At 39.0% G+C, this 24,646-nt stretch overlaps 1 protein-coding gene across 3 annotated transcripts; it reads left to right on the forward strand.

The window, feature by feature from the left end:
- Positions 1-6,827: 6,827 nt before the first annotated feature.
- On the forward strand, positions 6,828-23,395 carry LOC145478367 (galanin receptor type 1-like). 3 transcript variants are annotated; one of them, XM_081456374.1, is made up of 3 exons: positions 6,828-7,125; positions 19,953-20,023; positions 21,470-23,395. In XM_081456374.1, the coding sequence occupies exons 2-3, from the start codon at positions 19,975-19,977 to the stop codon at positions 22,666-22,668; spliced, it is 1,248 nt and encodes a 415-aa protein (XP_081312500.1). In that variant the 5' UTR covers positions 6,828-7,125; positions 19,953-19,974; the 3' UTR covers positions 22,669-23,395. The 3 variants fall into 3 exon arrangements, with proteins under 3 accessions (XP_081312500.1, XP_081312499.1, XP_081312498.1); XM_081456373.1 differs by lacking the exon at positions 6,828-7,125 and adding an exon at positions 17,375-17,954; XM_081456372.1 differs by lacking the exon at positions 6,828-7,125 and adding an exon at positions 17,375-17,727 and having other exon boundaries at positions 17,840-20,023.
- Positions 23,396-24,646: the final 1,251 nt, after the last annotated feature.

Below are 24,646 nucleotides of genomic sequence, written 5' to 3' on the forward strand. Positions count from 1 at the left end.
GCAATCCTTTTTTTCTTTTTTTTTCTTTGGTGTAAGACTTTTTCATGTATGTGTGGCATGACTACATGACAGCCATCAAAGTATACAGTGTAAATCACAGAATAGAGCAGATTTTCTCACTACTGTTTTGTGGAACTCTGCAGATATCACTTTAGAACTTGGACAAAATGACTGAATGAGACACTTCTTTGTGTACTAGAAACACTGAGCAGGGCTTTCATGATTTTCAAAGCATTCTTTCTTTAACAATCAACACGAGAGTTGTTTCAAACTGAGGATATTGCTACTGATATCTAGATATACAATATAATATGTAGTCAGTACTGCTAAATTGGTTACTTTAGTTTTGATATTAATTTTTACTTCAGATTTAAAGAAATTTTAAGAGGCATAGAATAATATGACGAATAAGGTTTGTTGGCTTTCTTCCTGCAAACTTTTGTTAACAAAATTAGGCTTTACAGACAAAGAAGCATGGCATTGCAAAATGGTCACTTTGTTATTCACCAAATTGTCATGATGTTCCTGTATTGATTGTTCTTATCACAAAGTCCTTGTTACCTATCGTTTGTACATAGACACATCCTACGATATAACGCAGTTTGAAGAGTTTTAAAGACGAATCGTTGAACATCTTCTGTACATGAAAACTTGCTTTATCTAACTTTAAAAATGCATTCCGTTTCTCTTCATGATGGTTGATATTACATTTCACGCTTCAAAATGCAGCCTGTTGATAATTTGTTGGATAATAACACTCACGCTGCTCAATCTTGTGGAATGATGTATGATTTTAGCCGAGTCACCTATTTCCCCATTGGTTAAATATCGGGCTGTATTCTGCATGATTTTGCAGGATAAATATTTGCTTGATTTTTGGGCTCAGTTTTATACACAATGTAGAGAGTGGATTCATAGAAACATTAGGAGCAGAAATGTTATTGTTTCCGCAGAGATACAGAATTATATTCAGGGAGCAAGTGCCGTTTTGGGAAGTCTTCAATAAAACGCTCATGAAATTTCAATTTTTATTATCCAGTCGATGAATAGCATATTTCAACACTCATAACGTACATTACTTGCAAAAAATATCGGACGATTTTAATTTCGGACAAAACCAATGTCCGAAAATAAAACCTTCCGAAGTTTTTAAGCGGCCAAAATTTTAAGAAAGAATTTACAGACGAGTGCAATACAAAATTTTAAAGTCGCTCCAAAGCTCTTAGTTTCCTTTATGGAGCGAACTCAAGTTGAGACACTACTGGAGATAAGTAACAGCTTGATAGAATTGGTGTTGTTTCCTCGTCGATGTATTTGTGAAACCTTGAGGGTACAAAAGATAAAAAGTGTCCGAAAGTTAAGTGTCCGAAATTTTAACGTCCCAAATGTTTTGCAAGTAATGTAATTAGTTGCTTGGCGTTCATAAGACAAAAACTGCAGGCTCAGTCTGGTTTCAGAAACCATTATCAGCCATCAAATGGAGCTTGTTCCCCCTGAGTGAATAGTTAAAGACTTCTGGCAAGTCTAATTTAGAGTGGGAGGGAGTGTAAGGGTGGTCTTAGTATGCAAATAAGGGGCTTTAATAATTAATTATTTTTTTTTACGATAACTGCATAAATTCTCACCCGCTCATTGGCTAATTTTCATTGTCAATAAACGGACAGACACATGAATTTCTAATTTACGCGATACGTCAACGAGCGAGAGCGGATAATTTGACAATTTGTTATTGTAAAAGAACACAAATTGACGTCAGTTTTTCATGCGTCTGTCCTGTTATTGACCATGAAATTCGTCAGCATTGTCAAAGTTGTCTGTATTCACGATCAACAACAGGACAGACTCATCAAAAACTGACGTCAATTTGATAAGTTGAGCTATTTATTGTTATTTGTAAGAAGCAAGTAGGAATTTTGTAATGCAATTGATACAATTTTCACAGTTAGTTTGAAATTATTAAATTCTTTTGAACAATTAATAGTTTGAATATGGTTGACTTCCGTGCGTGTCAGATGGGTGTTTGTCGAGTCATGCAGTAGGTATTACAGCTCTTCAAGAAAGAATCAATGTACCTGTTACGTGATCGTGTCAGTCATACGAAATGGTTCTAGAATGAAATGAAATTAGTAGCTGCTCAAAATTACCAATTCTGAGACCAAAGACGTTTGAAATGAGTTATCACATAGCTAGCAGAGCCGTGTGATCAAATTCAGTACATGTGACACAGCCTTAGCTATAACCCCCTGGGGATATTGGGCCGGCCAGTATACGTAAGCGGGTTATGACCGAGAGATTTCTATCGCGCATAGAAATCGAGAGCGAATAATCTAATTGTTTTAATATAAATCTACCAGTCGTTCAAAACTTTATCTAAATCCTCCTTATAGACACTTCGAAACCACCAAGAAGCGGCCGTCATTTTGTTAACAAGATCACACTGCTACGCTACTCACTATCTACCACAGAATAGATAATGAGTAGCGTAGCCAATCGGAGAACGGCTTCGTGATAGAAAGCTTGTAGATTTATACTGAAATCCGTTATAGTTCACCACTAAATTTTCTCCGATTCTTATTGGTTTAAATTATCGTGACGCGATAGTGTTCATCCGCGGAGAGACACTATCAGCCCATAGTGCCCGTCCGTGGAAAATACCCGGATGGATAGTACTCGTCCGTGAAAAGTTGCTGTAAACAAGCGAGCTTATAAAGAAAATAAACAAATGAAACTGTATTAAGTGGGTTTTGTTTATTTTCCTTTTAAAATTTTACAGTTGGCTTTCACGGCTTTCATCTAAAAAAGTTGAAAATAATTTAATGTGATTTTTGAACTGGCACGCGGAAGAAAATTTAGTGGTGAACAATAAAGACAATAGAGTGTTTAGGTCTCGGAACTATCGGTCTGATAGTTGCCCCTTGGAAATTTGATGTTCTTAAAACAAATATTTGCCCGAGAAGCGAAGCGTCGAGGGCAAATATGCTAATTTGCGCGCGGCAACTATCAGCCGATAGTTACTCGACAGAAACACTCTATTGTTTAAATAGCACGCGCTGATAGCGGGAGCAAATCGTTTCAGCCAGTATATTTCCATCGGGTACATTTTCACCGGCAACGCCATGAAACATTTGGTTCATGCTTTTAGCTGTGCACTATATCGATTTATGGTACACGTCGAAGATATGGAGAACACTCGAAGCTAGAGCTGCCCTCGGCTCTCGCCTTGAGCAACTCTTACACTCCTTTCTTGCTCTCCAAATAAACGGCGTACACCATAACTTGATATTACGCGCTAAAGCATGGCCCAATTCTCTTTTTGTCCTTTTGCGAGAAAACGCAAACGTTTACTGATTATGGTAAAAGGAAGCACTAAGAGATAACGGTTCAGATCTTAACAATATCAAGTTTATTGTAGATCTGGGGCTGAATTTACGAAGCTCTCTTAGGTTAAGATGTGTCGTAAGCATTGTTTCTCAACAATAGTCTTTTAATCTAAAAGGATTTTCTGAATCTGGACCCTAGTTTCTTTGTTGCCTGCTGTCCTCACTCACTCGAACGAACGTCTTGACTTGAAAGTCTGACTGACGTAGAAATACTCTATACATCCGGTTCGACCCCCAAGAGCAAACTCTAACTTAAAGCTATATTGCTCTCAAGCTAGTGTTAACAGTGACCTCTGATTTCAAGAAGATCACGTAATTTATAATATGGTAAAGATCAATGGGACTAAAAGCCCATGCTGAGTCCTCATTAAGCCGGAACTGGTTAAATCTGGAGTTTAACTGAACAGTATCTATTGGGGAATGTGATTATGTGTCTCTTGAGACTTGCTTATACTGAGGTACTCAGTTCACTTCAGGCACGAGAGACTTCCCAAAGAGAAAGTGAATAGACTAACTCTAACTTAACGACTTTTGCAATAACATGACTGTTAAAACCAAAACCAAATCAAGTATTCTAGCCAAAAACAAAGGACTCAGACAATACGGTGAGCCAATCAAAACTCGAAGTGGTCTTACCTCTGATTGGATGGAAAGTTGGCGCGAGTTTTTTAAGCAAATCGTGTAGCGTGGTAAATGCAAATAAAACCAATTACTTTTCGACAATCTAATGAAAACCACTGTAAATTAAAAGGGCAAATACGAAAAAGCGCTGATCCAGTCTTTGGATTGGCATCCTCATACCAAAACCTACCCGTCCCTCTTAGCCCGCGGGGACTAGGCAAGAGCAAAATTTGGCTCTTGAGACACTTGGTTCGATTGGCTAGATTCTAGGATTAAGATTACGGACAACGGAAGCTCAGTAAATCTCGGGCCCCAGAGAAAAAAATTTGTGTCATTTGTCGTGGACGACATGCAATGGAAATGCAAATATCTGTGAATTAATCAATTATAATGTACCTCAAAAACACGAGCTTGGGTTAGTTATTATTTGAAGAACACTTCACATCATTAGTGGAGCGATTACCGGTATGATTTTAGCTTCCTATCTGTTACCAGGAGCTCCTGCTGTTACCTATATAACACATACAACTTCCTCTCTGGTACGACACTTTGTTCCCCGGGGGAACTCCCATCTAAAAACGACCGGGATGCTCCTCGTAACTTTAGGCCGGGCTGAAAAAGCGGTTTTGGTACCTCTCAGGGTGTTCAGCCTCAAAAAGCCCACAGCGGGTGCTTTAATTTCGCGGTACCTTTTAGGGTGATGAGCCGAAAAAAAATATGACAGGACATATTTGACAATCAACTATACGAGACGAAGGTATTCGAAGGAATCGCGTTTGTCATTTAATGTATTGTTTTAGACTTGGTACCTCTTAGGGGTGAAAAAAAACTCAAGCCACGCCCACAAAACAGGATCTCGGTACTTCTTTAATAAGGGCTCTTTTCAAAATTCCCAACGAGCACCCCCGTGGCGCGTCCGTTTTATTCGGGAGTCACCCCATGGGGGATTTCGTTCTGACCTTCAATTCGGTGTCGGTCAGTAAAGAGGTTTAACTGACCTTTACTGAACTGTTCAACGTACATTAGTGAGTAGAGATATTGTTTGGCATCTTGAGGATACATGTACTGCTAACTGGTCGATGTTAGCTACGATAAAATTTAGTCCGCGCAATTTAAGTGCTGCTAAAAGGTATTTCATCTCTAACGGAACTAAACAATCATCAAACTTCCGAGAAAATCTGCATTTGCAATTCAATGACAAAATCACATCTTTCCAAATAGCTCAAAATAAAGAACTAAACCTGAGCATCAGATCACAAACCAAACATAAATACATCGTCTTTTCTTTCCCCACACCGTGCCGTAAATGCAAATTAATGTCTGGCCGGAGTTGGGGAATTTCGGCCACGAAACGAAATCTGCATCAGTAGAATCAAAAAATCCGCATGAATGTGTTGATTCCTCATACGTACCGCGAAATAAGCAGAATAGAACAGTATTAATTCGTTTTCCGGTGAAAAGAAAGAAAAAGAAAAAGTCAATTACCAAGGTAAACTTGTCTCATTTTTTATTAATTTGTAACGCTGCTCACTAATGTAAACGCTATTTCCATACTGTTTTTAATAATCTAGGCACAGTATTGCCATGTATCTGTTGTCCTGATTTATTTGAATGTTGTCTGTCAGTGTGTTACCCCGGTGAGTTGACACAATGTTTTCTTTGCTCGATTCGGCTTGGATTATTTTAGGCTTTTGTTTTCTTTTTTTGTTTTTGTTTTTTTTGTTTTGTTTTTTTTGTTTTTTCCAACTTAACTCTACTCTAGTACAATGCTATTAACAGAGGTTTTTGTTCTGTCTTGGGAAAACTATTTAGATATCACAGTAATAGAAGTGACAGTTGATATGTGAAAAGACACCGACCGATATTGAAAGACATCGAGTATGACACCACATTTTGATCACGATACCATTGCTATTTTTTCATGACACTTTCGCTTCCTTGGGGGAAATAGAGTGCTTCCTTTCTCGACCTTTCAATTAATAATGGAGATAGCGAATCGAACCGACTAATGAAAAAATGTGCAGCTTTCATTTAACAAGTGATAGGCAAACAAAGATTTCGATTTAAAACTTGACAGCGTAGTTCCTTTTCAGGGTTTGGTCTCGATAATATATCAGTGAAATAACAGTAAGTTAAATGCATGAAAGATAAGTATTACAGTGACTATAGAAGAATATTAATTTCAGGAAGTAAAATCGTTCTAGTGGAATGAACAATTCTCGAAACCTAAGATCAATCGTGGACTTAGCGGGAATTGAACGGGGTTGACAGAAAGAAAATTGTCAGGGTGTATTTCCATTTTCCGGTGCAGTGTCTACAAAAAGTTATAATTGCACATCCAGAACCTTCGACATCTTGCTCTGGTTAGGTAGAGATACATGCAATAAAAGACTGAGGAGCTGGACCAATGCACTTTAAAAAAAAAAAATCAAAATTATTAACTGAACGCAACGTAGATATATTTGGAATGTTATGAACCACAGATTCGACTGAAGGACCCTTAAAAAAATTCTAAGTGTCAATTCGGTCTGACTTATAAAACGAAACAATACATGTTTCAATCAAAAGTCTATATGTTGCAAAAAATTGTCTCGAATAACCTCTTCTTGAATTTTATACCTTGGAAGAGATTAATATGGAGAAAAAAAACGGCTCAACGGGTGTCGCATTTGTCGCTGAAAAAAGGCACTGTTATATTTCTCTTTGTTGATTACGCATTTTTAAAATAAGTTCCTGCAAGGTTTGACAAAGGGACATGTTCTCTACATGCTAGTTACTCACAAAATGTCTTCCTTCGCGCAAAGTCACGGTGAAATCATTAAATATTTTGATTTTCGCTTTCTTGACAAAAGCAATCACTTTTTGTGCGATAGAAATCAGGCATGCAATTAGTAAGACGTGCGGCAATGAGTTTTAATGTATTCAGTCGAACTTGAAGTGCCAATATGTGAGTGACAGAAAAGCTAGCTATAGACACATAAAAGCATTGAGTCCCAACATCAAACGCTTTGTTTCCGAAAGGAAATTTTAGGTCGCTCATCCGAGCTATGTACAGCTTGCGCCCTGAGAAGAAACTCAAGTTTCGTGACAACGGTATTGGAGTCTCGAACACTTGAGGAAACCGGTGAGTACACTAGTTTTGAGCGAAAAGAAAACCATACTCATGTATTGTTATCGCAACTCGAAATCATTTAAATTAAGGCATCCTTGAATTTATCTTAGTTCTTTACCACAATATACAGTGATGTGGACAGAATCATAACCTCATCCTCGTTGTGAAGGTACATCCGACACCCTCTTCTTTTGACTTAGCGTCTAGTAATTAAGTTCTATGGTTTGAGTACGTGTTCCTCATGATTTTACGTAAATTTCATGCGGTTTGCCTCAACCATCTATCCTTGAAATGATGTTGTCTATTTTGCGCAGCTATCGATGCCATAATGAAACTATCGGGAAATGAAGTAAGCCAGTTCTCTGAGGCGGCTGAATTGCATATTAAAAAGAAAAACAATTGCAATAATTATAACTTGCATGGGCGCTATTACAATATGCAACTCAAGGTGTAATTTTCCGGGTATGTTACATTTTATGTAAGACACATGAAACGTTCTGGAGATATTAGCGATACGCCTCTAATAGACAGTAAGCAAAGAGCGAAGCTTAGCTGAGATTATGTCTCAGATCAGAGTGGGAGGCTGTTCCCGCAAGAGTTCCACAGGGGACCACACTGGACCCCTGGCTGTTCGCTATTATGACAAACGATCTTTCCGTAGCAGACACAACTCTATGGAAATACGTAGAAGATACCACTCTCGCCGAGCCAGTATCCAAGAACGAGATCAGTTCCATGCAGTCATTCATAGATGAGCTTGTTCGGCAGTCTGAAGCTGACGGATTTCAGCTGAATGAGTCAAAGCGTAAAGAGCTGAGAATTTCCTTTTCTAGTTCACGTAGCACTGTAGGCCCCGATGATGAGCAAATCGAATTCGAAGTTATCTCTTTCGCAAAGTTATTGGGAGTTATAGTTTCAGATAACCTCAAGTGGAACGCGCATGTTGAATCTATTTGCAAAAAGTCCGCAACGCGCCTGTAGGTCCCACCGAATAATACGCTACTGTTTCAGACCGCCGACCGGTTAGCTCAGTTGGTAGAACGTCGGACTACCGTGCGGGAGGTCTCGGGTTCGAGCCCCAGACCGGACCAACACTCAGGGTCTTAAAATAACTCAGGAGAATATGCTGCCTTCGCAATGACATCTGCAAATGGTTAGATATTCTAGTCTTCTCGGATAAGGACGATAAACCGTAGGCCCCGTCTCCTGCATCTTCACTGTTATGGTCAGCAGGGGACGTTAAAGCACCCACACACTAATCGTAAAGAGCAGGTCACGAAGTACCCGGTGTTGTGGTCTGGTCTCTGCCCATTGTGCTGTTGAAATGCTCGGAGACATTAGCTGTTAAAGCTACTCTACAATCCGAGGGTAAATAAAGTATACTACTACACTACTACTACTACGACGACGACGACGACGACGACGACGACGACGACGACGACTACTACGACTACGACGACTACTACGACTACGACGACTACTACTACTACTACTACGACTACGACGACTATGTCATTCGAGTGTTATTACATTTTGCGTTATTACATTATGGATTAAAAAAGTTATTACATTTTGCGTTACAAAGTTGTTACATTTTGCGTTGATACTTTATTACGTTTTGCGTCGATGTTATTACATTTTGCGGTAGTATTACATTTTGTGTCAGTATTACATTTTGCGGCGATTATTACATTTTTGCGGCGTAACAGCGTTTCTATAGGGCTGTCGTCGAGATGGAGACATGTGCAGTAATAATTATGGCAATAAAGAAAATATAAGGCTAAATGAAGAACTTGAAGAAAAATACCTGTCATTGTAACACCTTCTTCGATTGGACAAAACATATAACATAACTCCATGAACGCCCAAGGCCAAAAACACGCATGATTCGATTGGGCGGCGATAGCTCATTTAAGCTTTCAACTGGCGTTGAGTGAAATTCAGATTTTGAATCCCTCTTGGTGTAGGATACACATTAGACATCACAAAAGTTCACCGCCCCGGCCACAAACCTATTGTTTTCATTGTTTTCCTCGTTCTTTTGTTCTCTATTGTTTTACCTCGGCTGTGTCTTTTACACCTAGTAAGAGCCCAGATTTTCAATTAAAGCTTAAACAACACATGCTGGCTGGCCTCCCGAGAAACTGCGAGATTTGTTTGTCCAAGAACCACGGTGGTTCCGGAGACGAATTTGGAGAACATTACAGGGCTTCGGGAACCAAAAGCGAGGCTGTGTCCTGAGGGAGGTGGAATTCCGTCTGTGTTTCTGTTGCCATCCCATGCAATAGTGTGTTCCCGCGGTAACTACGAAAAAAATGGTCAGACTCAATGAGGTTAAAATGATCGATAAAGCTATCAATTAAATGCGAGAATCGAGAACAACCTGGAGAGGAGATTTCACTCACGTTTGCGTATCGAGCCGGTTTTTCTCTTTTCCCTTTCTTACTTTTTAAATTCTTAATCCTGACTGCAGTAAATGCACTCGGTTTATCGCTTCTTGTTATTCGTAAGAGAATAACTTAGTGTGGAATCCTAAAAAATGTTTAATACTTATTAATTGCGGCCGAAATATCCGGACTCGTTAAAGATGCCCGTCACAAGACAAACTTCGGAGTCCCCTATTCGTTGTATCTGGAACTTTCACCCACCTTGCAAGAAATTGTGATGAAACTGGAGACTTGTTGTGCGCCCAAACGGCGAAGCGAAGAAGTGGCCAAACTAGACGGTCCGAATTTATCACAAATTCGAATTCTGCACGAAACTTAATCCTCACTAGCGTTAGTAAAATGGCCCTATAACCCATAGTCAGAACAAGGACACAGGTATAGCGGAAGCGCAGTTTCTCAGTCGTCTTCACTTTAATTTCTGTACCTGTCATTTCACGAGCTGTACCTTTCAGGTTTCAAAATGAAACTGTTACTATATATTTGATTCTTATGATATTCTTGAAATGGCAGGTTCTTCCGTCATGGTGAACATTTCGGAGTTTCAGTCACACCAAACTTTCACTTTAACAACTTAAAGCAAATCCATTTGTTATTGCTTTTGAGCTCATAGGGAAGCGCTCACGACAAGCAGTTGTTAATGTCGGTGAAATCATGAGGAGTGTTATGAGAGGGGTCGGGGAGGGGGCTGTGGAGCAATCCACTAATAACTGAATTATTCCTTTTGACTTCTCCTGGAGCAATGAACCTCCAAAAGGCTGCGACAGCGGATTCTGTTTATTTTCCTTTTCGTGGTGTTTCAGCTGATGTGTGCTAGTTTCAGTTCTTCCTCGCTTGACCTTCCCCATGTTTTAACAGGCCTTCCCACCTTTCTTTTATCCCGCAGATTCCATTTTCATGCCTGCTTGGTAAATTAAGGGCTGTTTTTCGCAGTTTGTGACCTTTCCAAGTTCGTAATTCCTTCTTGTTCCAGAGTCAGGCTTTGTTACTCGTCCTATCTGGCCAGTGAATCCTGAGGATCTTTCTGATAAATTTGTTGACAAAGTCGGCTCTGTATCGTATTTGACTTGTATCACTTTCCAGGTCTTTGAGCTCTACAGGAGAGTAGCCTTTGCATTAGAAGTGAAGATGCGCAGCTTGATTTTCGTGGACAACAACGAGGCATTCCAGATTGGTCTCAGGGTGTCAAATACCACTGAGTGGTTCATACCTCCAGTTACTTTCAATTGATGATATTGCCCAGATGAGTGAAGCTTTGAACATATTCCATTTCCTCGCGTTCAACTTGATTTTATCCTGCGGTTTTCTCAGTTAGTTGCATCTCTTTGGTTTTCTTTCAGTTTTGCTTACCCTGCCAAATTGTAAGGTTTTGGCTTGAGAAAAGAGTTGAGTTGTAAGTGTAAGTCCAGTGTAAATACCTGTGATTAACCTAGTTCAAGGTCAGCAGTTTAACTTATTGTAAGATAGTCATATATTTCTCTTTTCAGTGTGCCTGACGGGTTCGGAAAACGATTTTTATTCACGTGGAACGACTTCAAATGATTGAAACACATCGCATGCAAAACGAGTCAATTCGAGTGAATCCTAGTTCCGTTGTTAGCACGCCTTGAACTTTAATTTCCCATAGAGCTAAGAACACTTGGCGAAAAATCTCGAGAGATTTTGGCAACAAACACAGCTTTAAATTTTAGCGGGCCTTACAGCAGAATCAAGGCCAGGCCGCTAAACTGACCAATCACAGCGCGCGTATGGTTAGTAACTAAGAGTCACAATACACCATTTTACGTTGAAAGGTAAAGCTCGATATGCAGTGGAGCCAGAGAAGAGGATCGCAGTATTTTGCTTTAATTTTTTTCAAATTTTTTTTTTACTACGGCTCAAAATAGACCTTGGGTATAGACTAGCTATATGAGTATCTTCACGCTTCCCTTTTCTCCCTTCCTGCCTGCTCTATCGATCGAACAAGGTCAAGTAAGTATTCTGTATCACAATATGTCAGTTAATGATGATAGTGACGTCTAATGATCTAATGCCGGTAAAACAAACTGTTCCTGTTTGGTGGATTCAACTCAATGCCATCATCTCATCTCGAGATGCCACACGACACACACCTCTTTAATGATGTTCGTTTCCATGCCTTGCTCATAATGCCACTGTTTACTGGGCAGATCGCCACTTCACGTAATGAATTTGCGTCGCGTTTCAGCTAACCGAAAGACAGGAAATTCAGAGAAGTCCCAAAACTGGCTTCGTTATATGATATGCTGCTGGGCCACTGAGCCACAAAATATTACTTTTACAAGTGTATTTTTCGAGCTATTTTGCATAGAGGCTCTCGTTTTGAACTAATTTTCAGCGAAAGGATACACTATTCCAGGCTTCTGTCGGCAAAGTGGTAACCTATCTCAGACTGTTCTGAAGAGAATGTATAGTTTTCTGAACCTCGTTTACATAATTTGTGAGGACTAGCTACACTTTTGGGTGGATGTTGACCAGTTAATTAAACAGATAACAACTATTTCGCACATGTAAAGGACGCCAAGCGACTTTCACCATGCAAAGGTCAAAACTAGTGGTTTTGGTTGATTACGAAGTGGTGACAAAACAAGTCATTACTTTAGCATACTATGTCAGTTACGTTTTAGTTAGGAATGGCGGCATTTGGTCGGCCCTTTAAGCATGGCATTGATGTTATTCCATGAGCACGGATCGAGTTTAAGTGCCAGGTAATAACAGAGCCACTTCAACAAGATCAAGCATCGAGAAACAAAAGTTGTTTTTTTTTCGTGCGAAATAATTTTCGAGGGTTGATCACTGCCCAAGTAAGACTTGGCCTTGACTTGGCACAGTGCTCGTGGAATCCCACCTGTTTCAGTTCATTCCACGAAGTCGGTTAGTTTACTAATCCTCTTAGTCTTAAAATTCTCTACGGATCAGGCTCTCTATAACAGGGTTATTCTAATAAGATCAAAATTTGCAATAGCATTTACCGCCATAATCGAATCAACAAGGTTATTGGAGCTTTGTTCGTGAGGTGACTGCGGTGTAGCAAGTTTTTGTTAGTACGTACATTCCGTATTATTACTTGTGTCAAGGATAGCTGCATTGAAAATACTCCGAATTGCCGAAATTCGCGGTAAAGTTTGCCAATCCTATTTATGAAAAAAAAAAAAAAAAACAGCTGGTTATCAACAAATGGCAAGTTCTGCTCATTTGCTGCAACGCCATTTTGTGTTATCATTTCATAGTCTTTTTACGTACTTATATGTATTTGTTTTGGTGAGCACCCACCACGTGAAACAGCAATGTATAACCAGGGCGATATAGCGAGTTACCAAACCATAAGAACCTTTGGCTATGAAATGTGCTAACTAGTTAGTGAAAATGAGGTATCGACAGTTTTAAAGGAAATCGTACACATCCCACAACCGCATGATACCCGGTCGACCCAAGATGGGCATGAAGTGTTTGGCAAAAGATGAATTCTTATTGTTGTAGATTAGATATCGGCTTGGTTAAAGCTTCCGTATATCAAAACCTGTTTAGTGGTGGTCAAAACACTTAAATAGAGCCGATTAATATCTGTACTGTAAAATTAGTATTATTTCACTATTTATTTGGATCGCGTGCTTGCAAACATTTTTCAGCCGAAAGTGAGACGATATATCTAAACGTCTGGCGAACTCTGACACTTCATTCCCTAAAGTAATTAAACGATCATGGCCAAAAGAATACCGATTAAAAAAAGTCTTTAAATCTTGTTTTAACGTTTTTTCCTTAAGCAAGGGCAATTCAATTTTACGGAGAGCATTATAGAGATTCCTTCTTAATTTGGTAAATATTTGGCATTTTAAGAATGTGCCTCTTTTTTGAACTTCTGGAATACTCAAGTGGCTAAATACAAATTTGCCTATAGCTCTCAAAAATATTTTCTCAAAGCCCTTTGCCTCAAAAAATGAATCTAGTTTAAAATTATTTGATACAGCAATATCATAAGTATATAAAAGTGGACTCTGGCTACATATTGCCCAGTGCGGGAACCCCTTTTGAAAAAGACAATGGTACTCGTCTTAACCTTTCAGGTTTAATCTCGTGAGAAGACTGATAAGACGAAAGTAAAATTTTTTTATTAGTATCGTTAGAGTTGTATAGTCACAATCTTTATCAGAAATTGCTTGTGGCAGTAGATTTATTGTTTTAGAATTGCTACCTCCTGGGGTGAAAGTAATTTTGAGCCACGCCCACAAAACGAGGTTTGGTAACTTTTGGGAGTTCTTGTTAAATAAACCGACGCACGTTCCCATCAATTTCTCATCGACGATCCCCCCTCCTTAGGCAGAGTATCAAGGGACTCATTATAAGGTGTTTGTAAGACAAACCGCTTCACATGTTGCGCTATGTTTCGAATGAATACTGCGTAAATCTGATCAAGCAAACAAAAACAGTTCCGAAAACGCGACAATTGCGATTGAATTGGGACCATGCTCAGTCTCAATCAAAATGAAAGGAAAAAATAATCAGAAGGCAAAGAAAATTATCTCCAATTACTGGATGAGTCTCCGTTGTGAGAAAATGAGATAAGTGTTATCTACAGAAGTTGAAGGTTAATGCTGATAGCACTTGGCGAAACCTTGATTATTCCGGATCTGGACTTCACAAAAACCGAATCCGATCATTAATAATTAATGATTATACAATGTTTCAAAGATAATATCAACTGTGTGCTGAGCACAATCGAAAGTTCGCCTAGTGAAAGTTTACGAAGTGCCCGGGCTCCGCTCGGAAAGTCTCGGAAATCATGCATCGGTGCCCGGAAACGTGACGAATAATTTACGGTAGCGTGTCATAATGAGCAATTTACTCGCAGAATATTCATTTGCTGTCGCCTCCGCTGGTTTTCATAAAATAAAATGATGCAAGCCTGAGGGACCGCAAACGAAAATGCTGCTAGCTAGGTAAGATCTGTAAAAGATCTGATCAGCCAAAATAAAAAACATAACAATTAAGCAAGGACAACGACAAGATAGGTCAAAACTGAAACCTTAGAATTGCCATCGTGGACCGCTGTCTTCAAACCGGAGGAACTTGAAGACGCCGGCTTTTCGTTTTCGAGTGGACGGAGAACTTTTTGAACACGGAGCTTTTGGAAAACTATGACTTCCGATAATCATGTGATTTCCCTGATCGAGTTTTCCTGGAAAACAAATCCAAAATGACCGGTGATTGTTGCGTTTTTTAAATTCCTCCGGCGAATTGTGGACGGAAAATGTTTGATCCGTTTTCAGAGTAAAATCTCTGTTTTCAAATTCCTCCGGCGTAGTGTGGACGGTGTCTGAGCTGAAACTTTGGATCACCTGTCTTCCTTTGCAGCTTATCATAAAATTAACGTTAAAACAGTAAGGCTGTGGCATGATAACACATTAAAAGAAAGACAGACTGCATGTGTCATGTCAGTTAACCGCATTTCTTCTTCATATTCTTCATTTAGTCATCCGCGCAGCTTTATTACAGAAAAGAGATTTTAACTTTATATGCTAGATTAACAAGATAATCAACATACATTAGCCTTATATAGACATACTTTTTGAATAGAAAGCTATTTGATCCAGCTGAAGATGATTCTAAGGACGCTTTTCTTCAGGTTTTTTTTCTGCCGGAGTAGAGAGACAAGCTGACTTTTACTTACGTCCAAAATCATTGAGATCGCATGCCGGTTTTTCCTCTGTTACTTCTGTGTCCAGAGTTTCGCAGTGACGGCTTTATATCAACAGCTGATCATCAAGCTTTCATTAATTATAGATGGTTTTCGATAACATATCATATAATAAACAAAATAAATAACTTGCCAAAGTTGGGTCACATATCATAATTTTACAGTTAAACTTCGCAAATTACTTTTAAGATTTTCCCTGAAAGCAAAAGGGTGAGGCAGTGAATGTTACTACTTTAAAATGTACAAGTGAAGTACGGTAAACGATATCTCAGCGCCTGTGAATAGAGAGCTTTGTAAAAGCAGAGCAGATCAATTTTAAAAGCTGTAACTGAGCCATGAAACCAGTATATTTGTTGATATCGCCTATTATAGACTTGTCGCGAAGTTTGACTGGAATCTTAAGTACTACGAAAGTGCCCACACTTTGTTGTCGATGATAGTCAAATTTTAATTTGTAATAAAATCTTTGATAGGGAGGTTCTTCCCTTCAACCGTGCGAATCCGGCTGATCCTTTTTTAATAACAAGTTGAGTACGCGTACGCACACTTATAACAGCTAAAATCTTGACAGATAAACAGCCACTTAAGTTTTTCTCACCCCAAGAAATATTTCATTTATACAGAATTTATACATGCATTACACGTTTGAGACGTCAGACTATTTATTAGAGCAATCCCTCAATTCGTGAAAAAAAAAAAAAACGCTGAAATGACACTCACTGTAAAAAATTAAAGAAACAAAAATTAAAAAGGATAAAAAAAGTAAAATTTCACTGGCCTTCCAAATGTCCTTAACGCCTATTCAGATGTAGTGCTGCATGTTCCAATAGTTCAGAAAACCCGCTCAAGAATATTGATAAGCAAACATTCAGATTTGATTTACAGTTTAATGATGCGGCAATTTTGCTTATTACCTACAATTTTAAAAAGTTTTACGGAAATACGCGAACCAAATTAGCACCTCCCCGTCTCGTTCTGAAGTAAGCATGGGCCATTAAAGAGGGTTTCGACTAACGAATCGTTAACGAACAAATTCTCTGCTCACAATTCAGAAGATATTATTTCCCAGCTTGAGGCTAAAATAGAGGAAGCAACGAATCTAAACTGCTTTAATGAAGGAAAATATAATTGCGTCGGCCCCTTTTAACCCGTAAAACATATGCCACGCCTATATGATATATATCTTTTACGGGAGGCGCAATAAAATCACAGCAGAGATCTTTCAAGTTTATATTTTCTCAGTTAAAATCTCATTATTCTCATAAAAACTGGAAAAAACGCGAGTAACACTATGAAGCCAAGGAACATAATATCAATAAAGACAAGTTTATTTCTGTTTCAAATAAAAATAGCCGAAGGAAGAACCCTTCTACTAATTGGAGACACAAAAAATAAAACGTAAGAGGTACTATTTGCATGACTAAAACAAAATACATTCTAAATGTTATTTAAATTCTTTTCACGTATAGAGCCACCTTCATGAGATGGATCCATATATTGCGTTTGGTGAGAACTTGCTAGCCCTGAGCCAAGCCACCTATTTCCTTGAACAATTTTGTCAGAGGTGAAACACATACGGTGAAATTTCATCTCGGGCCGTTTAATGTGATATTCACGTCAGTGTAGAAGGTGGTTCGACGACCTTTCAACACTGTTGATGAAGCCTACTACGTCGCCATATGATTTGCATTAGATCTCTCGAGCTGTCTAACTTTCTTATGATGTTGTTTCTTGTGATGCGCAAGGTTGGTATAGATTGTGGGTCTGTGGATGAAGCCCTATAATGTTACCATTCAGATGAAAGCCATTGAGTAGTGCTCTCATTCTGTTCTGTTTCTTGTGCTGTAAAAGTTGGTTCCATAGTAAATGATGTGGCTTGTAAGTCTGCAGAGGAAACCTTGATGTGTGACCATTCAAATGAAAGTTATTGTATAGCTCTTAAATGTGGTAACGATTTGTTACGCCTTAAAAAAAAAAAAAAAAAAAAAAAGCAGACTTGATCTTTGGATCAAATCGCAGTGTGTTACGTTACCGTTTCGTTTTCCTTTTTTTGACGATAACAAAATGAAAGTCAGTATTTTTTTTTATTAGCTTTGGCATTTGTCAATAAGGTATAGGCAAAATCACGGTATTAACTCCCGTCACCTGTTTGGTCAGTGACATCTTGTGAGGAGAAAATGATGTATGATCACTTTTGGAAGTCAAGAATAAATTGACCTAAAGGCCAGTCCGAGATAAGATATTAAAGTCCTGATGCTAGAAAAGCCGGATGGATTCGCACGAAATAATACTATTTGTCCTTTATCCTGCTCTTCGAAAGTAATGGCATGATCTTCTCAGCAAGACATAACATTGACGATATTTAAAGCAATTTTACGAATTCGTAGACATTGGCACGTAGTGCAGTGCGAGAGACGCTGAAAAGACCCGCAGGTCAAAATTGCTCTATTTTCTCAGGTAAAGCTGGTATTTCTGGTAAATTAAATCAGTCATTGGCGAGCATTCGCAAAGACTGGGTCTAAACATCTATCGTAAGGGCTACAATAACTAGTGATTTTGTCATTTGTAGACTGGGAATTCAGTTCAACGTACTGCATGGTAAACTTAAACGACGGGTTGAAGTCGGCAGCCCAAAGCTTCGACTAAACTCCTTTCCTGCCTGGTTAGCAGTGTCACTATCGGAGGTAATGTTGTGTAACACTTCTAAGTAGTTTGATTGTATATTTTTATATTTCAAGCCTTGAAGTACAATTACATTCTTTGAAAGACTTTAGAAGCTAGGCCTCGAGCTTTGGCGCAATTAGCAGGCGCAAAGTTTCTTGAAGGTTTACACTGAACGGACTAGAAATTTTTTGTGTTTGTATCTGAACTAAAACATTATTAAAGAGTCAGGCAAACGTCTGCGTAAAGGGACCAACAACGTTTTTGGTTTACGAAAACAATGTTTAGCAGGTTTCTTCCACCTTAAACGCGATCATTGTTCATGGTAAGACAGCCATGGAATTGTTCCAACTAAAATTAAAGGTAATGGTTTTGTTGCGAATTGTTGTGTTTGGATAATCAAAACAATATTAAAGAATCAGGCAAACGTTTCTCAGCAACGCAACTTAGAATTAATGAAAATAATGTGGAAGCACGTTCAGTTCCAGCCATAGTCCCGACTGTTGTTCAGCGTAAGACAGCCATGGACCTGTTCCCACAGAAATTAAAGATGATGACTTTGTTGCGGTTTCCGTTTAGCAAAGGTTCAATAGTTTTATCTCAAGAATGTCAATATGAACGCTAACAATGTTTTTAGAAAGGCGTTCTCCAGTCTCTATAAACATAGCTTAAAAATAAGAAACGAAGTGAAATTCTCGATCAGATGATCAAAAGGTTCATCTTGAACTTTTACGAGTCAAGATCCTTCTGGAAATTTTTACGATAACCTAAAATCAAGATAAAATTAAGTTATTTTAATTTTAAGCTGACAAAACGTCTCGAAACAAAAATTCAAGACGAGCCACACCTTGTGATTTTCTCAGGTCACGATCAGATTAACTCTCGTTAATACGTCGGCAGGTCTTGGTAAAGACTTCAATTAACGCGAAATTTTATTCATTTTATAGATAAGCGTTTATCTACAAGAAAAATGTTGACACGAAAACAAAGTCTCTTTTCCTCTTAGGTTATTGCTCCCTTATAGAGTAATTGATGGCAATCATTCTGGAATAGTGCCATTGGACTTGCGAAAAACTATAAAGCGGTTTTCTATTTAGTCATTTATTTTGGTTTTTGTTTTTATTACCGTTTGAGATTGGCTGAGTAGTCTAATTGGCAAGTAATTGGTTTGGTCTTTTACGACACTTAATTGAAATGCACTCTGTTATACCTATTAAATTTTCGATCTAATTGAGTACCTCGAAAATGCGAGCTTCGCGCACCTAGAGTAGGTCTGTGGCATGTTTTCTGTACCCAACAGAAACTTCACAAGCATAAATACAGTCTGACAGCCTTGTATATACTATTTTCGGAGCAACTACACAACTCTGGGTGACCTTTGAAGGTGCATATATTTAGTGGCTCGTTTGGCTCGGTAGTGGATAAAAAACAACGAGGGATAATCTATATATGCTTTACGTCTTAGGTCTGATATATTTATTAGTGGCTCGTTTGGCTCGTTTGGTTCGTTTGGCTCGGTAGTGGATGAAAGAACGAGGAATAATCCATATATATACGTTAAGTCCTAGGTCTATATAGTTAGTGGCTCGTTTGGCTCGGCAGTGGATGATAGAGGAGCAAACGAGCCGGCTCGTTTAGTGGATGATGAAAAGTGGCCCTGTATTCTGTAGTTTAGCCCTAATAGTTCAAACGCTTACCGATGCGAATGGAATGGAGTCCGAGATATACGCACGCATTGCAGACCATATTTATGTTGTGGTCCGACTTGCTTATTTATTTTTTAATTCAATCAGGATTTACCTAACCATTTGTATGACATATCGATGAAACACTGAATTCGTTCAGATTTTATTAGTTGTTATCATATCAACCTTGAGTAAAGGGAGGGGAAAATAATTGGTATGTAGATTAATTTGTGCCTTGAATTGATCTATCGCATGACTGAATGGTTATTTTCTTGTTTAAACAGCACAATCAAGCCTGTTATTTTTCTCTAACTCAACTTAAAACTATTTTTACAGGCGATTTTGACAGGACTCCAACATGACCTTGGAAGGAAATTCTTCTTTCAATCAAACAAACAACTCAGCTTGTAAGTGCATTGAAAGTTAGCAAATTTAGCGTCTAAAAACACTTACCAACAAGTACAAACCAGAACAGAACTACCTTCTATCACAACACTCATTTTACTCCCCGTCCACACTACGCCGGAGAAATTTGAAAACGGAGGTTTCACTCTGAAAAAGGCATCAAATGTTTCCCGTCCACATTACGCCGGAGGAATTATGAAGAGCAACAATCACTGCCAGGTTATTTTTGATTTGTGTTTGGAAAAAAACTCCGAGTCAGGGAAATCAAACCATTATCGTGATATTGTCGTTTTCGAAAAGCTCCGTTTTCAAAATGCTTTCTGTCCACACGAAAACGAATCGAAAAGCTGGCTTTTTCAACTTCCTCCGGTTTAATTAAAAAGCGTTTTCGAAAAGCTCCGTTTTCGTGACGGATTTGTGTGGACCGTGGGCCTAACCGTAGAATTTTAGCTGCGTTTTCAAATTCCTCATGCACAGTGTGGACGGGCCTTAAACAAGCAAAACGCACTTAAACGGTCACTCTTTCGGCTTAATTGAATGATAATAAACCTCACTGTTTCTCACTGCAAACAATAACAAAGGCTTTCACTCACAAAAGCTATACTCGCGGAGTTAGTTACTATTGTTATTCAGTTCGTTGGAAACTGCCTGAAGTTTTCGACTGAACGTGTTTGGAAAATATATCTCTATTTGAATGGCACTTGAGTGGCTGAGAAACACAGAAGTCTATTCAGTGTACCCTATCACTTATACTACAGTTAATATTAAGGACTGAAGTAATGTAAAAGTTGAGCTGTTCTGGCAAATGGCGTAATGCCTACACTGTACAAGATTAGTAGCTCATTGCATCCAATCAATGAAGGATGTTATCGTTTAAATTCTTCTTGCTTTGTTTGGTACTGTGTATTGCACTGATGTTCTTATGAAGATTGGTGACGAGAATAAAGAAATTCCTCACGTTGGAGAGCTTGCATCAAAAGAAGTCAATACGCAAATGAATAAGGGGAATCCTAAAACACAGAATCTCGCGTTTTCAGCTGGAGAAAAACAACAACAATATCTTTATTCCGCTCGACACAATATCAAAAAGATGCAATGAGTATATTTAGTTTTTGAATATGTAGTTTATAAACCCAAATGGGCTAAACATGACTACCACATCATTAAGATTGGGGAAATTTCCACGTCTAAATATTACATTTAACCACTCGGCAAGTGTATCGTGTTGCCTGGGTGTTATTATCTGTTCTGGAACGATCGCAGTTTATCGTGATTATTCCCCTCTTTAGACCACCAACCCCAGCCGCCCTTCCTTGGTTAGATCGCCATGTGCTTACACGGGTCAAGCTTTTTTCAGTGGGCTTTGCTGAGATTTCTACAGGATATCTAAAACACGGATTTCACAGCTTGCAGTCCACTTTCCCTCACACCTCTGTTTGTCTTCTCAGATGCTGCACACCACGGCCATTTTTCCACCGGATCATGGACGCACGATATCAAGATCACGATAACGTCATTATACGCAGTCTCCTTTCTCTTTGGATTTGTGGGAAACGCTCTTGGACTTTATATCATCTGCAGAAAATGTGGCATGAAAGCAGCCACTCACTTGCTCATCGGTAACCTGGCCTGCTCCAACTTACTCATCACTCTCATTGTTATGCCAATGTCGGTTTTTTTCTTGTACAACGAACACCGCTGGCACGCGGGGACCGCGGGAACCGTCACTTGCAAACTCTCCCAGTATTTGTTTCTATTCCCCATTGCGACGTCTATTCTCACCATATTGGTGGTCTCTATAGATCGTTTCTTTGCGGTGTTTCACCCATTAAAAGCCAAGGTGTTTCGAAGACCTAAAATCATGACAGCGACGATTTGGATTTGCGCAGCAATTCTTATGAGTCCAACGTTGGCAATTTACAAAGTGATATCGTCGCCAGATGGAAAATGGTTTTGCGTATCTTACTTTGGTCAAGAATGGCACAGGGCCGTTATTCTCTCTAAGGTTTATTATAGCCTGATATTTGTCCTGCTCTATTTACTGCCTCTTTTCGCTATCGCTGTTTTGTACGCGCTTATTTGCTACAAACTCTACCATCGAAAAGTCCCTGGCCTATCACGGACTCAGAATTATAGGGAAACGGTCGAGAAATCGAAGCGCAAGGTAGTCAAAGTGTTGATTATGATCGTTGTAGTGTTCGCACTCTGCTGGTTTCCAGCTCACGCTATGCATTATTTCATCACTTTCCAGAGCGAATTTTACGCTCGTATGCCAGCTTATCTATTTCCATTACTCTTGTGGATCTCACATACGAACAGCGCTATAGAGCCGTGCTTGTACATGCTGCTTAGCCAAAACTTTCGAAAAGAGTTCCGTCAGGTGATCAGTCATTGTGGCTCTTACCAGAAGGAACTACGCTTGGGGAATCGTCTCTCAAGACTGACATTCAACTTCTCTAAAAGGAATTGGGACGCGTATCGTAATGGGTCTTTTATCTTCAGGAAAGCTGGCTCTTACAAAGTTGCTTCACCGCATGATATGGAAAGTGAAGAAAAGGACAATGTGCATGGTTTGAACATGCGCAATTGGTCACCGACAGAAGAGTATAACAGAAGTTTGGAAAAATTGGATGATCACGCGCTCTGATGGTCAGGCTATTGCGACAGTTCTCGTCCTCCAGCTCCAATCTCTCCTCGCCCTTTATTAAAGGTCTGGTTTCCAGACATTAGTCACTCACAAACTTGATTACTATCGTAGATGGACCAGTAAAGGCTGCAGCATCTTAAGTTGTAAAATTTATCCCCTTATCAGAGTAAATTTGCACAAGTAGTTAATACCAATGGCGTAAACCATTTTATTGTAACTGGGCTGTGACTCCGAGGATGAAGCAATGTTCTCAAACTCATTCACTGATATTTCATCAAGTTTAAACAAAGGAAATCATGACCGTGAAAGTGTTTGGATATCTGATCTTGATTAGCATAGATTTTTTTGAGATTTTATTTCTCCGTTTTCTCCTTAATTAGTTTTAGTTTTGATTGAGAAGATAATTCAGTCAAACACCCAAGACTGTTTGACCCATTTCCAAACAAACCGAAGTCCGTCAAAAATCATGATACCCCGCTGCGCGTCGTATTTTCAACTTTCTTCGCGGTGTTTGGAAATGTGTTCTAAAACGGTCTTTCGTGTTTGATATATTGCATCTAGAATTCGCTTCAATTGAAACTTTGTCTTCTTGAAAAACGAGCGAAGATTACCTTGCGCGAAAAAAATCAATTTCCATCGCGATGCTTCTGCCAGTCAGGCTTTGTAACAGAAAGTTGTTTGTTTCTAATTATAGATGTAGGTAAGAGACAAAACGTGTCGGGTGATTGTTAAAACGTGTCGGGTGATTGTTAAAGTGTAACAGATTGCAGGACAATCCCCTGCTCCCTAAGAAAAAAATACCTCTTTTGTTCTTTGGCCTGACTTCAACAGCACCGACAAAAAAAAAAAAAAGCAACAACAACAAGAACAAACAAACAACAACAACAAAAAAACACAACAAAAACAACAAAAAAAACACCAAACAAAATAAATTTCTAATTTCCTAAATGATACCATGGTAACAAAGGTCACTCTCCATTCTCCTCTCTCTAAATATTGATAAATAAAAGCTGCATCAGCAACAAATTAATCAACTTTTGAGATCATATCACATTGCATGTACATGTTGCGTAGTAGATGCCAGCAATCTTCCGCCACAAACGGTAGCTTACTTAAACTGAATTTGTCGCGGGATTCAGTCTATTTATCTCTATTCAAGGCGCACGGATGTAGACTGAGCAGTATGTAAGACTCGGGCACTAAAGCCTGGTTTTCACTACGACATAAGCACAAACACAAGCACACGGTAGCGAGGACGCGTACAACACTGCGCATAAGCACAAGCACAAGCCAAGCAAAAATTATTGCTCCTCTTGTGCTTGTTCGTGTTGTTGCTAGTGCCAATTGCAAGTGAGAACGCTCTGCTGTTAGCTGTTAAGTCCGCCATCTTGTTTTAATCGGGCAATTATCCAATTTGCCTATGCTTACATGCTCATGCTTATGCTATGGGCGTACTCACTACCGTTATGCTTATGTTTGTGCTCGAGCTTATGTCGTAGTGAAAACCAGGCTTAAAGTTTGCGAGACTCCAAGTTTTCGATAAAGCTATAAATCATTAAGGAATCAATTGCAAGGGACATAGCAATCTCGTATATCTTGCAATTAACAACCTCTATTCTTTGCTTCTCGTTTCCATTCTTCTTTCTTGACCACCCTATCGGGGATCAGGCACAGCCTACTCTACGTAATTAGCAATATAAAACCACTTCTAAAGTGGCTATATGTCGCAAGAAGTAAGGCCATTTTCTTGAGGTAAAAAACTTCCTTGAAATGGCAAGAAACCTTGCAGTAAAGGGTTAGTAATTAATTAGGGAATAAAAAATAATCCAGACTGAAGTCAAAATCTGTTGACCCAATTAAGCACTTATGAATTGCGGTGCAACGATGAAAAAATCGCCTTAAAGCAAGTGTTTAAAGCAAGTGGCTTAAAATCAAGGCTTTTCAAGGCTTGAGTTGACGAGCTTCGAATTGGAAGGCC

This window comes from Orbicella franksi, chromosome 2 (assembly GCF_964199315.1).
Source record: "Orbicella franksi chromosome 2, jaOrbFran1.1, whole genome shotgun sequence".
NCBI classification, from domain to species: Eukaryota; Metazoa; Cnidaria; class Anthozoa; order Scleractinia; family Merulinidae; genus Orbicella; species Orbicella franksi.

Coding starts and splice junctions, on each gene's coding strand:
- LOC145478367 (XM_081456374.1), top strand. CDS start 19,975: ATGACCTTGGAAGGAAATTCTTCTTTCAATCAAACAAACAACTCAGCT. Junction 20,024..21,469: donor TCAAACAAACAACTCAGCTT/GTAAGTGCATTG, acceptor TTGTCTTCTCAG/ATGCTGCACACCACGGCCAT.